This window comes from Pagrus pagrus (assembly GCF_965226575.1).
Source record: "Pagrus pagrus genome assembly, chromosome: 13".
Taxonomy (NCBI): Eukaryota; Metazoa; Chordata; class Actinopteri; order Spariformes; family Sparidae; genus Pagrus; species Pagrus pagrus.
Window position 1 is genome coordinate 19,474,318 of NC_140197.1, and position 14,503 is coordinate 19,488,820.

Genomic DNA, 14,503 nt, shown 5'->3' on the forward strand with positions numbered 1-14,503 from the left:
TCTTGAGGTGGACTCCATTTCTATTGTAAGCTACTGCTATTCTCTGGTAGCGGAGCGGAGAGAGGCGCTGAGACGAGGCACTCGAGAACGTGCATAAAGTCACATCCTTTGGACTGTTGCAGAACATTTAACCCGAGTGCATCCACAGGCTTCTATAAGCAACCGAGAGAGACGGGGAAGGTCACATTTTTCACGTCACGTTACAATCCGCTCACATACGACCAATTAAAAAGTGTTTCATGTAAATTGCTACAAATTGTTACATAGAGCCCCTTTAAGTACAGTACTTGAGTAAATGTATTTAGTTACCATTCACCATTGCACACAGGTCGGAGCAGTTTACCAGGAGTTAAGATGAACACGTTATATAATTTATCATTCTGTGGTAACTGTGCTGGGAAACTGCTGTGGGTGTGGAGGGAACAGTGTTTAGGTCTGGATAAAGGGCGGGGAGGCCAGCAGGGGCAAAGTGCAGATGGGCTGGAAGTGGTCAGTTGGATTGCTAGGGTCAGCACAGATTACAGGAAACCAGATGGGAGCAACTCATCCGCCTCTCAATCTCCAGGACTTGGCTTCAAACCCAGGCATTCAGAGCTGTTTGGCTTTTATCAAATGCTCTGAAGTACGCAAAAGTGACATCAGTTTAAAACGTAAAGCCAGACTGATGCAACAGGCAGCACGGCAGGAGATTATGAAGTCGGGAATTGAGCCACACTGGGGCCTCATGACTTTATTTATGTGTAATTTGAATTTCTGATCAACAGCGTCTGTGCCTGTGGATGTAATCATTCAGCGCCTGCTGTTAGTTCCAAATTATACCTCTGTAGCAGGACGGAGGTGCATCTGCCTCAGATAACGTGCCAGCTGTTTTGGAGACAGGTGTGATGGAAATCACACATGCCTGGCCAGACAGCCAAATGAAATCACAGGGAAAATGAAATTAAAACACAATGTAGGTATTATAATAGAGACAAATGTGATGCGACGCTATTGGATTGAGAGAAACACTGGCACAAGCACTGAACACTGATTATTTTTTATCTTTTCTGGATGAGCATGAGTGGGAGACGTTGCCAATAACCAACATGATTTGCTGTGTTTTTTCTATCCCTCATGAATCACACCTAGTGTTTACTCCAACATTCTCAGAATTTTTGATTTCCTCTCTCTTTTCATCTCAAATGCCGGTCAACAGATGTCAGCGTTTTAGCCCACAAGAGCTTCCTTCTCTGTATTTGATTAATTAAGCGTAAACTGCTCAGGTGTGAGGCTGTCGCTTTCCCATCTACTTCTCAGATCAAACTCAATTACTTCCTGTGCGAGGCAGCGTCTTTGTAACGACTCATCATTATGCCAAGAAATAATGGATGCTCAGGGAACAAAAAATGACACACTTGGACCTCACGGTTTTATAAGCACAATCCATATGGTTTTATTGCTATAATTATTTTCAATTTAGGTTAATCGCACCGACCGATTGCTTCTCCCATGCCATTACTGTCCACTTTGTGTTTTACTGAGAAAGTGGTCGAGATTGGTTGGAGTTTCTATGGAAACAGTGGCTGTCTGCATCCAACTGAGGATGTCACAGCCCCTGCCCTGTCTGGGGTCAACCGGCTTCAGGATAATTAGATCTTACAACACCTCCAAACCCAGCAAGAATTACACAGCTCAATGAACAGGGAGAAAAAAAGTGTTTTCTTTATACACCAACGCTAATGTGCAGTTTATAGAAGAGTAACTGATGCAGAAAAAACATTGAACTTCTCATCGGACTCGCCTAATGCTTTTTAGATGTGATTAAATTATACATTTGTTTTATAATTTACGTAAGCTTTTTCTCCTGAGTGGTCGATGAGATGTGGCACACTTGCTCTTGTAGGTAATGATGGGAAAAGGGTGAGCAGATGATGTGCAGATCAATAGTGAGCCTGAAAGGAACAAGTGATTACTGCCATAGTGTACTCAGCTCCTTGATGATGACCGTCTTCTAAAGAGCAGCAATCAAGAAGACACTATTCAGCCAAGAGAATAGTCGATTCAATCACAATGGGTATCCAAGAAAATGCTCCTAATTATTGAGTCGTTTCCTCAAAGGCAGCTGCGTCAGAGGCCGAACCAGTCTGTTGCTTTATCCGTTAACATCTCTGTTCGGTCACACAAGTATTGATGACTTAATATGTTTTTTTTGCGAGCGCGCGCGCGCGTGTGTGATGTGCAAAAGGACAAGGCAACCGATATAATGATTTCGCTTCATTACAAGGAACACGTCAATGTTCTTGTTTGCTCCCCTGTTATTTTTAATAGCTGAACCACTGCTCACACATAGGTTTACTTTGGACTTTCCTTGATTAACCTACAACCTGACAAGCATTATTGAATACGCACTACGCTGCTTCTGTATGTAATGTAGATTCATGCTAAGCCAATACAATTAAAACTTGGCACGTCTCCACCTGAAAGGCTGATGAGTTACATATATGCTATGTGGGTATTTTCAAATTGAGCTTTTACAGTTTTATATGTTAAGATTATGCAAATCAAACACAATAATGTGAGTCAAGTGGGGTTGGGGGTTTCATTGGCAGGATTTAAAGCCTTTTGTTGCTCCAGAAGAAGCTGCATGTATTCTGATAAACTGTCTACAGTGATGTCAGTCAGTGGCAAGGTTGCATTGTGGGTAATGTAGGCACCAGGTAAGGTAATATCTCTGATTCTGCTGTATTGATTCTGATCATTTGCTGTTAAACTGTCCAAAATGAGTCCAACAGTGCAATAGGAATGCAGTGATAGACCAGTGGACTGCTTTTCAAAACCTAGTGCCTACATAACCCACAATGCAATTTAGCCAGTGAGTGACATCACTGGAGGCAGTATATCAAACTATATGCAGCTTCCTCTGGAGCCAAAAAAAGTGTATGCCCAAGGCAGACACAAGCTATATCTGTGTAACAGTGATGGAGTGTAACTAGGTACATTTACTCAAGTTTTCTCTTACAGTAAGTGCAATTTTGAGGGACTTGTTTTTTACTAGAGTATTTCCATTTTCTGCTTCTTTATACTTCCACTCCACTACATTTTGGAGGCATACTTTTTACTCACGATATTAATTTGATAACTTTAGTTACTAGTTATTTTTCAGATTGCATGCTGCATCTGAGCCAAATGAGTGAATTTTACATATTTTAGCAACATCAGATAAAAAAAACCAAAAAACACATTTGATTCAGATAATCAGAAAAATGAATGCTGAATATCGGATCTGATAATTGGCCAGGCAGTACATACAGTACATACATGTAAATATATGTATAATTTACTTTTACTTGTACTTTTGATACTTAAGTACAGAAGCCCTAAAGGGCCATGCATTCATACATTTTTTTTCCTCTGATTTCCCATGATAATGAGCTAATTTCATTTGTTTTTTTCGAGATCTCGAGTTATTATCTCGCAATAACAACTGCCGTTTTCCCAAGATAACAGGATCATTTTCTTGAGATCTCGAGATAACGAAACTTTGCTTTCCCGAGATAACGATATAATTAATTCGTGATCTCGAGATAATGACTGTGATATGATAGGCCTGAGATTTCCATCACACACAAGTGGCATGGCATGCTGACCCATGGGTTTCTTGAACACTACTGTAGGTAAGTCTGTTTCTCCGTTTGTTTTGTGCGTTTATGCTTGAATGAATGAATAGCATAAATGAATGTTACAACAGCTCAAGATTTCAAATTAATTATATCGTTATCTTGAGAAAACAAAGTTTTGTTATCTCGAGAAAATTATCCCTTTATCTCGGGAAAACGGCAGTTGTTATTTCAAGATAACAACTCGAGATCTCGAGAAAACAAATGAAATTAACTTGTTATAATGGGAAAATGGAGGAAATAAAATATATGAATGCACGGTACTTAAGTACATTTATTGTCAGAAAATTACTTGTAATACATAAGTGCATTCAATATCAGATACTCTAAGACTTTTACTCAAGAAATATTCATATGAGTGACTTTCACTTTTTAACTTTTAAAAAGTATGACTTTGGGGTACTTTAAGCAACACTCCTGTTTAAACTATTATTGTTTCACAAGGACTTGGTGTTTAAAGCACTTGCCCTGCTTGTTTTGGTAAATGTTTGCATTCTAACACAACACAAAATCCACTCTGGAGCTGACTGTGCACCTGTCCCTTTAAACACAGTACCTTTAAACGGCATTTCCTGTTTCACTACATTTCCCATGTACTACAGGAAATAGGTGTGCCCGTAGACGTTCTTCATAATCAGGTCAACCAATCAAAGACATTCCGTGGCGAGCGCGTACTTCGAAATGGCGTTACGTTGTCCAATGATCTCCTGACATTTTGCGGTTTATAAAATCTGGCCAATCGTTGCGGGCGTTCCATACGCTGGCCAATCAAAGAGCCACTATGTAGCAGATGGGCGTCACAACGTTCGACCAATCAGATTGAATGTGGAGTTTAAACGGTGAGCGCGGGCGGTCCTAGAGGAGCATTGGGGCGGGTCCAACAAGTGGGGACGCGTGCTTGAATTTGAATCCAGGCGAGAGCTAACAACTTGTTACGGTATTAGTCAACTACTACAGCACGGCATAGGCTGTGGGGACTGTTTTTGGACACCGTACATCTTTATTTTTCTGGTCAAACAGTCTGTATATTTGTTTGTGTTAAAGTAGCTAGCATCGCCGTAACGTTTAAATCGCTGCTCAGTGCTGTAGCTACAGGCATCACAGGCTGTTTGAGGAGAGCTCACTACACTTGCAATGAAAGCGGGCGGTAAGTAACTAAACTGAAGTCAACTTAAACCAGCTCTTACTAGAATAAATATAAGTATGTCTTAATGTAATGAATGTTTGTGAATGCGTGCTAAATGCTTTCAATTTTACGGAGTAAGCTAGCACTAGTGACTCCACTAGCTCCTAGCCAACACAAACGTTAACCGGGGTAGCCATGGAGTCCTCCTGTAAGCTACTGTACTCACAAATGGATTAATACGGGCAATATTTGTTTAAAACGTGCCTCCTCTTGGTATTAAACACGTTCGTGCTCATTTAAAAACTATGATACAATGTTAAACTTCATGAAACCTAGTCGTAACTTTGCGTAAGTTTCATTTGAACCTCAGGAGGGAAATTTGGGCGCTCACTCGGTTTGACTTCTCGCAGTCAGATGCCCACATCGCCACCGTTAACTAGCTTTTAATGCTTAACACACTTGACTTATATGATGTTACATGCTCATGTTGGCGCTTTTTAGGTATTCGTCTTTGCATGAATTTCAAACTTTATAGCATTCAAACAGAGGGCTTGTCTGCTAGACCACCCGGAGATGCCTTACGTTAGGCGTTTTGAATATGGAGCCATAACCTTCACCTTGCTGTGCCTGACTGCCAGCTAACATATTGACCACTGGTCTGCTTTAAATGAAGTGCAAATATTTGCTTGGCGATAATGTGTGAATTAGTTTGTGAGCTCTGCACTGAGATGTGAAATTCCTTTTTGTGGTTTTGTGTGCACTCCAAATGCTGATTGAGAGCCATGCAACAAAATGGGGAACTTCTTGCTATTTGCCTAATTTTTTCACCACTTTGTCTTTCAGTGGTCCACTGTCGTTGTTCAAAATGCTACTCAGTCCCAGCACGGAAGCGGGTCCGTAAGCGAACTCCAGCCCTTACCTTGCTGTCTCTACCTGAGGAGATCCTCCTCTGTGTGCTCCAGTGCCTCTCTGCTGAGGACCTGCTGTCTGTCAGAGCAGTGAGTATATACACTGTGACACTGGTGCACAACCTCTAGCATGCATGTGACATGTTATCCCAGATTTGTTTTCCCCCGATCATCTTGTGACCACCTGATTTGATAGGTCACACACATTCTTTGTTGAGGCACCAACTGTCTTCTTCTGTCACAGGTTCACTCCCAGCTGCGGGACATTGTCGACAACCACTCCAGTGTTTGGGCCAGGGTCAGTTTCAGGGACACGTGGCCATGGCCCGAGACATTATGGCTATTTGAAAGGTAAAGTCACTTCTGTCAAAAACAAATCTCACTAATATATTGTCTTTTTTTTGTTAAACCTGAAACTTCTCTCTTTACAGAGCTGCTGAGAAAGGGAATTTTGAAGCTGCTGTGAAGCTAGGGATCGCTTATTTGTACAACGAAGGACGTGAGTTAAACTACACAATTCCTTAATTGAACATTTACAGATGTCTGTTAGTACATGTAAGCATCTATCTTAGAAGAGCATCCGGGTTAATTGGTCAGATGGCCATCTTAATGATTTCCACAAGTGACTACTGTTTTTGACCTGGGCCTTGTTTCTCTCCATCAGCGTTGCTGAGTGACGAGGGGCGAGCGGATGTATGCGGTCGCAAGGCCTCGCACTTCTTCAGCCTTGCGGAGAGCCTGCGCTCTCCCTTGGCGGATCCCTTCATCTGGGTGTTCATCCGTCCACCGTGGTCACCCACTGGAAGCTGCTGCAAAGCTGTGGTGTTTGACCGTCTCAAGGCAGAGTGTGACAGCAACGTGGTAGGTTTTGGTGCTGCAAATGTAATTCTTCTTTAACCAAGCTCAAAAGAAACTTAATCTGCAGTCATTTTTAACTTGTGTCAACAATTGATGAGCACTTATGGTATTCTTAAATCTTTACCTTTCTACTGGTATTAATGCAAGTCTGAGGTCAGTGGCAGTAATGTAAATGCTTTATCAAAATCAGACTCTTTTGACTCTGACTTCTTTGCATACTTTTTACCTGGCACCAAATAAAGCTCCAAAACAAGGTAAATCTTTTATTGCTCAGTTGACAGACTGCCATGGTTCAAATTCACAGAAACATTTACATTGAACTGGAAAAAGTTTTGCGCAGGTTGCAGAGTGTTGGCAAAGAAGATGATACTAAATTGGTGATAATTAATTTATTTTTCTCTCCTCTGCAGGAGAAGAGAGGACCCTTGCTGCACTGTTTGGCCAGAGTTCTGCAGCTGTTCGAAGTGAGTATGACAGTAAAAACTGAAACCGACTATCTCTTAATGGGTGTGGTGTGCCTAGTTTCTATTAGCCTCCAATCAAAGTGTATGGCTGTGTGCTGGGTTCGGCTGACTAGTCATTACCAGCACAGATGGGCTAATAGTTGCTTTCTCCTCTTCATCTAACACAGCTGTTGCCTCACAGTCCCTGTTGAGTCTTCTTACTCACAGCCCTGGTGTGCTTTGCTATTTAATGGTGTGACAAATGATTTCACGCTGCTTACACAGAACGCTGGTTTATTTTTCAGGATCACGACACTCAAGCATTTCTATGTAGATGAGCACTTTGTTAGTGTCTAGGAACAGAACGTTTTGTAAACCGTGTTACATTTTCCAGGAGGATGAAAGGCGCTCCGATGCCATATCTATGCTGGAGCAGTCGTCACAGGCTGGCTGTCTACAGAGCTCCTACCTGTTGTGGGAGCACAACCGGAAAGCAGCTGTGAGTGTGAATCTCTCATTTCGTTTTTTAATGGTTTTCTTGGGAACATTAAGTATTAATGTATCAACAATTTTATTGTGGGCAGAAAGATGTTTTGCCAAAACATGAATTGAATTTATTTTTTTGATTAGTTTTTATGTATTTGAATTTCAGATGGCAGATCCAGGCAGGTACCTCCAGTGTGTCAGGACCCTCAGAGACTATGCTGGCAAAGGATGCTGGGAGGCACAGGTGTGTGATTAAACGCAGAAAATTGCCAATTACCGCAGCAGTTGATTTAATGTGTCGTTGTGCATTTTCAGTCTTGTGATGATCTTATTTGTCAGTCAGCAGCTTTTTATTTCCCCAACCATTTACTGTAATAACACAAAAGAAGTGAAGTGTTTGTCTTTTGACAGCATTTCAGCTGTTGTTTTGTTTCATTTCTCATTTTCATTTCCCACTCCTCCATTTGTCCAGATTTGGAACTTGTTGAAGCACTTTCAGGCAATGTCAAGAGGCCTTGACAGCTGTTGATTTAGTTTTTTTGTGTGCGTTTGCGTGTATAACGTCTTTCAAAGCTTTGCCAAAGTGGCACCAATGAATCACAAAAATGTGACTCATCCAAATCACAAGCTTTGTATTTACAGCAGCAGACTGTTGCAATACTCACTTTTAGGTTGACCCAATTCAACAAGTTGTAAGGTCATTTTAAGCCTTTCTGAAACATTTTTTTAACAGTCTTTTCTTTGCTGCAGCTCTCCCTGGCCAAAGTGTGCAGCAGTGGGAATCCACTGGGGTTGGAGTCAAAAGCCTGCTCTGACTTAGTGGCCCAGCTTTTTAGTTCCTCTAACCCGGCATCACGACCCTCCTCTCAAGCCATCCTGAGACAAGGCATCAAGGACACCATGAGGTAAACGGGAACAGAAACTCCACCATGTTATTACTGGAATGATAAGTCTGTTGGTGAATAATATCTTTCGAGACAATTGAATGTTCCTGTTAGTCATTGTGATGACTCGCTTTGTTTTGATCACTGTAGATATCTTTGATGACATTACTAAAGGGTAGATGAAACAGAACGCCAGCACAAGTCAGAGGTCTCTCAGAAAAGAAAGTTGAACCTTTTCCCTGTGGACACACCCCAAAGGCGTCAGGCAGATTTTAAGTTGTGATTTTGCCATTGTGAATAATTTTTAAGGTCAGATAATGTCTGCTAGTTTATTGTGTAGCAGGCCTGCACAATCTGAGCAAAATCTGAAATGTGCGATAACATTGTTCAATTTATCATTCAGCACAAGATCTTTGGCATGGGGGTCACAGACTGTTTATTTATTTATTAAAAGACTTAAATCTTGATCAATCATCCTGTCTTTTTCAATACAAATGACCCTCAATTTCTCCTCCTCTCCCTGTCTTTCTGCCTTTCCAGGTACATCCTGGTGGACTGGCTTGTGGAGGTGACCACCATGAAGGACTTCTCCAGCCTGACGCTGCATGTTACAGTGGGCTGTGTGGACCGCTACCTGGCTCTGCGCTCAGTCCCCAAGGCTCGCCTCCAGCTGTTGGGTATCGCCTGCATGGTAGTTTGTACTCGGTGAGAATACATGCAAGCTTAACATCTGAAATCTTTCCGTGCTTTCCTTTTTAATGTAAATGTTGTGACACAGTATTGATTAAGGGATTATGTAGGGAAACCAGCTTTGAGGCTGAAAGAAGGATTTATAAAATGTATGTAAAAATGGTAAAAAAAAAACCAAAACAAGCGGCAAACAAAAAAGGAAAAATAAAAGGGTTTCTATTTTTAATGTTTGGTTCTTTTCTTTTCAGCTATATCAGTAAAGAAATCCTGACCATACGTGAAGCTGTCTGGCTCACAGACAACACCTACAGATATGAAGACCTGGTTCGAATGATGGGAGAGGTTGTGTCTGTGCTGGAGGGAAAGATCAGGGTGAGTACAACAAATATCCTTTTGTAATGTAAATGATTGAAAAGATATCTGTTGGAGTATATGTATTGAATTTGCTGAATTTCTCGTCAGAGCCCCACGCTGCTGGACTATGGAGAGGTGCTGCTGTCTCTCCTCCCTCTGGAGAGACGAACCACTCACCTATTCAGCTACATCTGTGAGCTGTCGCTGCTCTACTCTGCTCTCGCCACGCCACCACCCGCCAAATTGGCCTGCGCTGCACTACTACTTACACGAGCACTACATCACTATGGTAATAACACTCACTGAGACTCAGACGTACAACACAGCCTGTTTGAACAAAAGAAATGCATGCAGTATAGTCCTTTCAAACAGATACAATTTACAGGTTTAGTTGAATGTTAAGTTTATGTTCACCTTGACTTATGTTTGTGATCTCCCTCTACAGCTCCCCTCTGGCCTAGCCAGTTAGTCGACTACACAGGCTTCTCCAAGCAAGACCTCACCTCCCTCTCTGTGCTGCTCTACGTCAAATGGTAAGCTACTTACAGTGTGTGTTTTGACTGGATTGGTAGTCAAGCAATTCATTTTTTTCCTCTCCTCCAACTCCATACATACAGACATAGAGACAGCCCTGTGCAATCTTCACAACAGGGCACACTCGAACAGTTTGTTTTTCATTAGTTTCAAGTGACGCGATCAGCCCTGATGAAAGAAGTCCTAATAAGAACTTCATTGGTGTTATCATGACCTGGAAGACGGAGAGCAAGCACATAGTGTTGTTGTTGTTGGTCTTGAAAGGCACATTTCAAAGGCACTTCATCTGTTGTGACCTCAGCATGGTGAGCCTCCCCAAGTCATGAATGTAATCAGTTCAAAAAGTACAGCTTTTGAAGTGGTCCAATCTATAAAGAAAAGCTTTTGACATTTCATCCTGACCTCCCCTAGCTATGCTTGTGGTCACCGAGGCGAACGAGTGAAGTGGGTTCTGACTGGTAAATTATGTTTTTAGTCTGTTTTTTGTAGGCAGCACAGTTCCTATTAAACCAAAGCATTATCCAGCTTGTATATTTGTTCATTTTCTAAAGGCTGAGAAGTGTTCAGCACGTTGAAATTATGTGTTTTCTGCAAAATGGCATTTGACCAATCAGGGACTTACTGATTTGTTCTGTGTATTTTAAATTACAGATCCATAAACTGCATTTTGAGGTCGTATACATTCTGAAGTAAAGTAGTGTTAAAATCCCTGCAGATTAAACGTTTACTCTAATAAAATCTACAGTCTCACTTAAAAGCCGGTTGCTAAGGAGAGTTGCTATGCCCTTATGTATTTTGAATAGATTTCTATATGTAGTTTCTTTCCTTCACAGCAGGGAAATGTAGAAGATGGAGAGCTAATAATGATTAAAAAAACCCTGAAAAAATGTTCTGATAAATAAAACATTTCATTAGTATGGCTAGACCTGAATATTCTACTATTTGGGAGATTTGTTCATTGAGTGGACATTCGTTCCTTTGACTTTATTGCTATTGTACTTTAATCAAAAAACACCCCAAATTGAAGTGCAAAACTGGCCACATATTGAATTTTTATTTAAGGGCTTAGCATTTTCTGTTCTGTCATAAAAGTCTGAGAGAATGACGCCTTCTGTAAAAAGTGGAACATCTCCCCTCACTGTTTCCCTCTTGCACGCCCCCCCTTTCTCTTCAGGACAGCCTCTCTCCAGTGAGCATGTTTTGTTATCAAACAATTCAAAGTCAACACACAATCCCTCATCAAATGGGACTGTATTCCTCAAGCTGTGATTGCTTGAAGCAAAGAACTTTTTCTTTTTTTTTTCATTCAGATTGTTTGATTTGATTACTTTTAAAGGGAAGAATTAAAACGATCTAGTACATATAAAAATAAAGTAAATAGATACATTTCCCAAAATGAAAGAGTTTTTAAAGAGTCAGTTTTTGTTCCTTTTTTTTCTTGTTGATCATCTCATGAATCCCTTGTGATGGCCGACCCCGAGGTTGGGAACAACTTGTTCTGCATTTTTTATTTGACAGCAGTTTTGTGCGCCATGTTAAATCTCTTTTACTGTTATACAACGTAACCCCTTCAGAGCCTTAGTGTTGTATTATCAGTAGTCATGTCATGAGCCAGGTTTCAAGTGTTTGACATAATTGATGTAGCTAGTCAAGGATCTTGTTCATAGCCTGGGAATACAAAGACAGTGGAAACGAGCAGACTTTCTATAAAAAGGAATTAATATTTTATTTTTATTTAAACCATTAATATGCTATGCAGCAGCTTTCAAAGCCTGTATTCTGGAGGAAACACTGAAAATGACCCACTCCATTTTCTGATATCTTACTGCACGTTGACTCTTAACTAGACCTACTACGTCACCTTCCCCCACGCAAACGGATCAGAAAAATTGATTGGTGATGTGTCTGGCTGTTTTCAACATGCTCATATAGCAACACTGATTAGATATAAGATTGTTTATAACGTCTGGTGACGAAGAAAATGGATGGCCATTAAGGTATTAAAGCAAACTTGAAGCCTGGAGAGAGCTGCAGATTCATAAAAGACTGCAGGCGACATTCATGCTCTGGGGTGGGGGTGTGTAACCATCAGTGAATCACCAACTGAGTCACAGAAACGTGCCTCGGGGTGAGTCACTTTGATAGGTGAGCATCCCATCGACAAACTGTAATTCTCAAATGGACAAGTAACGAGATTTGTCCCCAAGAGTTGATTATAAAGATGTAGCAAGCAAAGTGGATAAAACTGAGTCATTTTTCTTGTCTCTGTTTCCCCCTCGTTCTTTCTCCTTTAGTTTCAGCCAAGATGTTCCCAAAGATTACAGGCACGTGTCTCTTACCGGCGTGAAGCAGCGGTTTGAAGATGACGCCTACCAGCACATCAGCAAAGAAAAGGTACTGGATTTGTATTTTTTTTTTTTTTATTCCAGATATTGGAAAAATCATCAAAAATAAAGACATTTCTTTCATTTGTTGTCACTGAAACTGGTCACTGATAATTATTTCATGGCCTCCCTCAAGATGATGGACTTTAAAGAGTTGTGTCAGATCTTGGAGATTCCTGAGGAGGAGCCTCAGATGGAGCCTCCCAGTCCCACTGGTCAACCCGCAGACATCCACACCTTCCTTGCATCTCCGTCCAGCACCAGCAAGAGGTAAGCCAGTCACCAACACATTCCCATTCAGACACTTGAGGGCTGGGTGATGTTAAAAAAAAACATTTTTCTGATTAAAGAGACATTTAAATATAAACTGCATGTTGATGCAATTAAATATTATACAACAGCATTTGCCACAGAATGGCTGTGTACCTGTAGAAAGTTAAAAACAAAAAACTAAATTTGAGTACAAGTATGTCAAATTTGTGCCTAACTTGAGTAAATCTAGTAAATGTAACTTACCTGAATACAGAGGAGCAGCATGACAAAAAAGACCGAAACTGAGAAGAAGAACATGAGGAACCAAGAGCTCGAATGGAGCCAATTGAGACCCATCATCCTCATGAACACGCAAAATTAACAAAAAAGGTTTCTCTCCTTCTCCTGCACCACAGCTCATACGATGAGCACGGTCTGGGTAAAGCTGAGCACCAGCAGTAAGGGCAGTTGGTTCTGAATAGCCAGGATGAAGACATCATGTATAAAGGCAGGGTAGGGGAAGCGTGACAGGACCACTCTAATCTGTTGCAGCAGTTCTGTTGTAAGGGCGCATGATAGCTCAGTCCACTGGATGCTGTACAGACTAGAGTTCCTCTCGAGCATAACCTGAAAAGGGAGAACAGAGAAAATATGTTAATACCACAATTATATCAGCACAACCCTGCTAACAAAGCTACCTGCTCCAAAAGTCCTAACTTATACAGTCAATACAGTCAGTAAGAGGCCTTGAGGACCAAGGCAGCGCTGCAGTCGTGAGTTAATATGCATGTTGAGGTTGGAAATCCATATTCATGTGACTCTAAAAGCTTTTCAGTTCTATTATGCTGTGACTTCATCCTTTGGAGCGGGCCTCCTGGTCCCGCTCAACTTTGGGACTTCATTATGAATAAAGGGATTGGACTTGTTCCAGCATATCCCACAGATGGGGCCATTCCTGAGCAGTTTTTGAGGTGTGGCAGTGTGCATTGTCCTGCTGGCCATTTGATTAATCTGAGTTTGAACTCTCTTTTAACATTATGTTAATTTTGGTTTAAATTTCACACGATATTATGTCCTAAAAGACATAAATCCTGATATAAACTTATAATATATAAAAATGTATATTTTTAATAACATAAATATACAAAAGAATTCCATACCTTTAATAAACAAATGTACACGGTATACCTTGAAAACGGTAATAGGATATTGTATCAACTGACTGTTGGACCAGAAAAAGCCTGTTAAAGTAACCACATGTAACAAAGTTACTTTATCCAAAATTCCTGATGAAAAACTGTCCCACATCACAATATCTTGTTGTATTCACATACTGTTGCTCCCAACCTTTCAACACATAATGTTAAATGTTATGAGAAACGACTCACCCACTGACGGTAAAAGGACCAGCGCCCCCGCCTCTCTTCTGTGCTCCGTGACAAACGGGACGCGTGAACTGTCTTGTCTAGAAGTTGTTTGTTGTTTGTGCCATCTGTGAGATGGTCCAGTGACCTGATGTTAACAATGCTGCTTGTACACTTTTTCCCCAGGAGACGCGATGACGCCATGCAGGCCCATAGAGCTGGCTTCGTGGCCACGCCCACAGCAGAGCTGTCCAATCAGGAAGAGACGCTGCTGGGTGACATCCTGGACTGGAGCCTGGACACTTCCTGTTCCGGTTACGAGGGGGACCAGGAGGAGGAGAGCGAGGGGGAGAAAGAGGGAGACTGTAAGTGTTGAGTAAGGGTCTGGGTGTATTTATTCTAGTGTGTTTTTCCCTGAAGTGTATATAAATGATCTAATCCGTATATAGAGAGGAGAGTAATGCATGAGTCACTCCTCCATTAGGACATTACGTGGTTAGGGATGACTCAGCAGTTGCAACATCCAGCATAATAAACCAGCACATACTCTTGAGCCTTAATATT

General features: G+C 41.3%; 1 protein-coding gene across 2 annotated transcripts in view; it reads left to right on the plus strand.

The window, feature by feature from the left end:
- ccnf (cyclin F) overlaps positions 1-14,503 on the plus strand; it is a 31,599-nt gene that overhangs the window by 15,073 nt on the left and 2,023 nt on the right. Inside the window, exons 1-16 of one of the 2 annotated variants that reach the window (XM_084371681.1) lie at positions 4,531-4,803; positions 5,626-5,780; positions 5,935-6,041; positions 6,122-6,189; positions 6,355-6,551; positions 6,959-7,012; positions 7,386-7,490; positions 7,644-7,721; positions 8,228-8,382; positions 8,902-9,066; positions 9,300-9,423; positions 9,514-9,694; positions 9,851-9,938; positions 12,234-12,333; positions 12,460-12,593; positions 14,126-14,304. In XM_084371681.1, the coding sequence (XP_084227807.1) occupies positions 4,791-4,803; positions 5,626-5,780; positions 5,935-6,041; positions 6,122-6,189; positions 6,355-6,551; positions 6,959-7,012; positions 7,386-7,490; positions 7,644-7,721; positions 8,228-8,382; positions 8,902-9,066; positions 9,300-9,423; positions 9,514-9,694; positions 9,851-9,938; positions 12,234-12,333; positions 12,460-12,593; positions 14,126-14,304 (1,903 nt within the window). In that variant the 5' untranslated portion in view covers positions 4,531-4,790. Of the gene's footprint in view, positions 1-4,530; positions 4,804-5,625; positions 5,781-5,934; positions 6,042-6,121; positions 6,190-6,354; positions 6,552-6,958; positions 7,013-7,385; positions 7,491-7,643; positions 7,722-8,227; positions 8,383-8,901; positions 9,067-9,299; positions 9,424-9,513; positions 9,695-9,850; positions 9,939-12,233; positions 12,334-12,459; positions 12,594-14,125; positions 14,305-14,503 lie in introns of those variants that run through there. The other variant, XM_084371680.1, reaches the window with a different exon arrangement.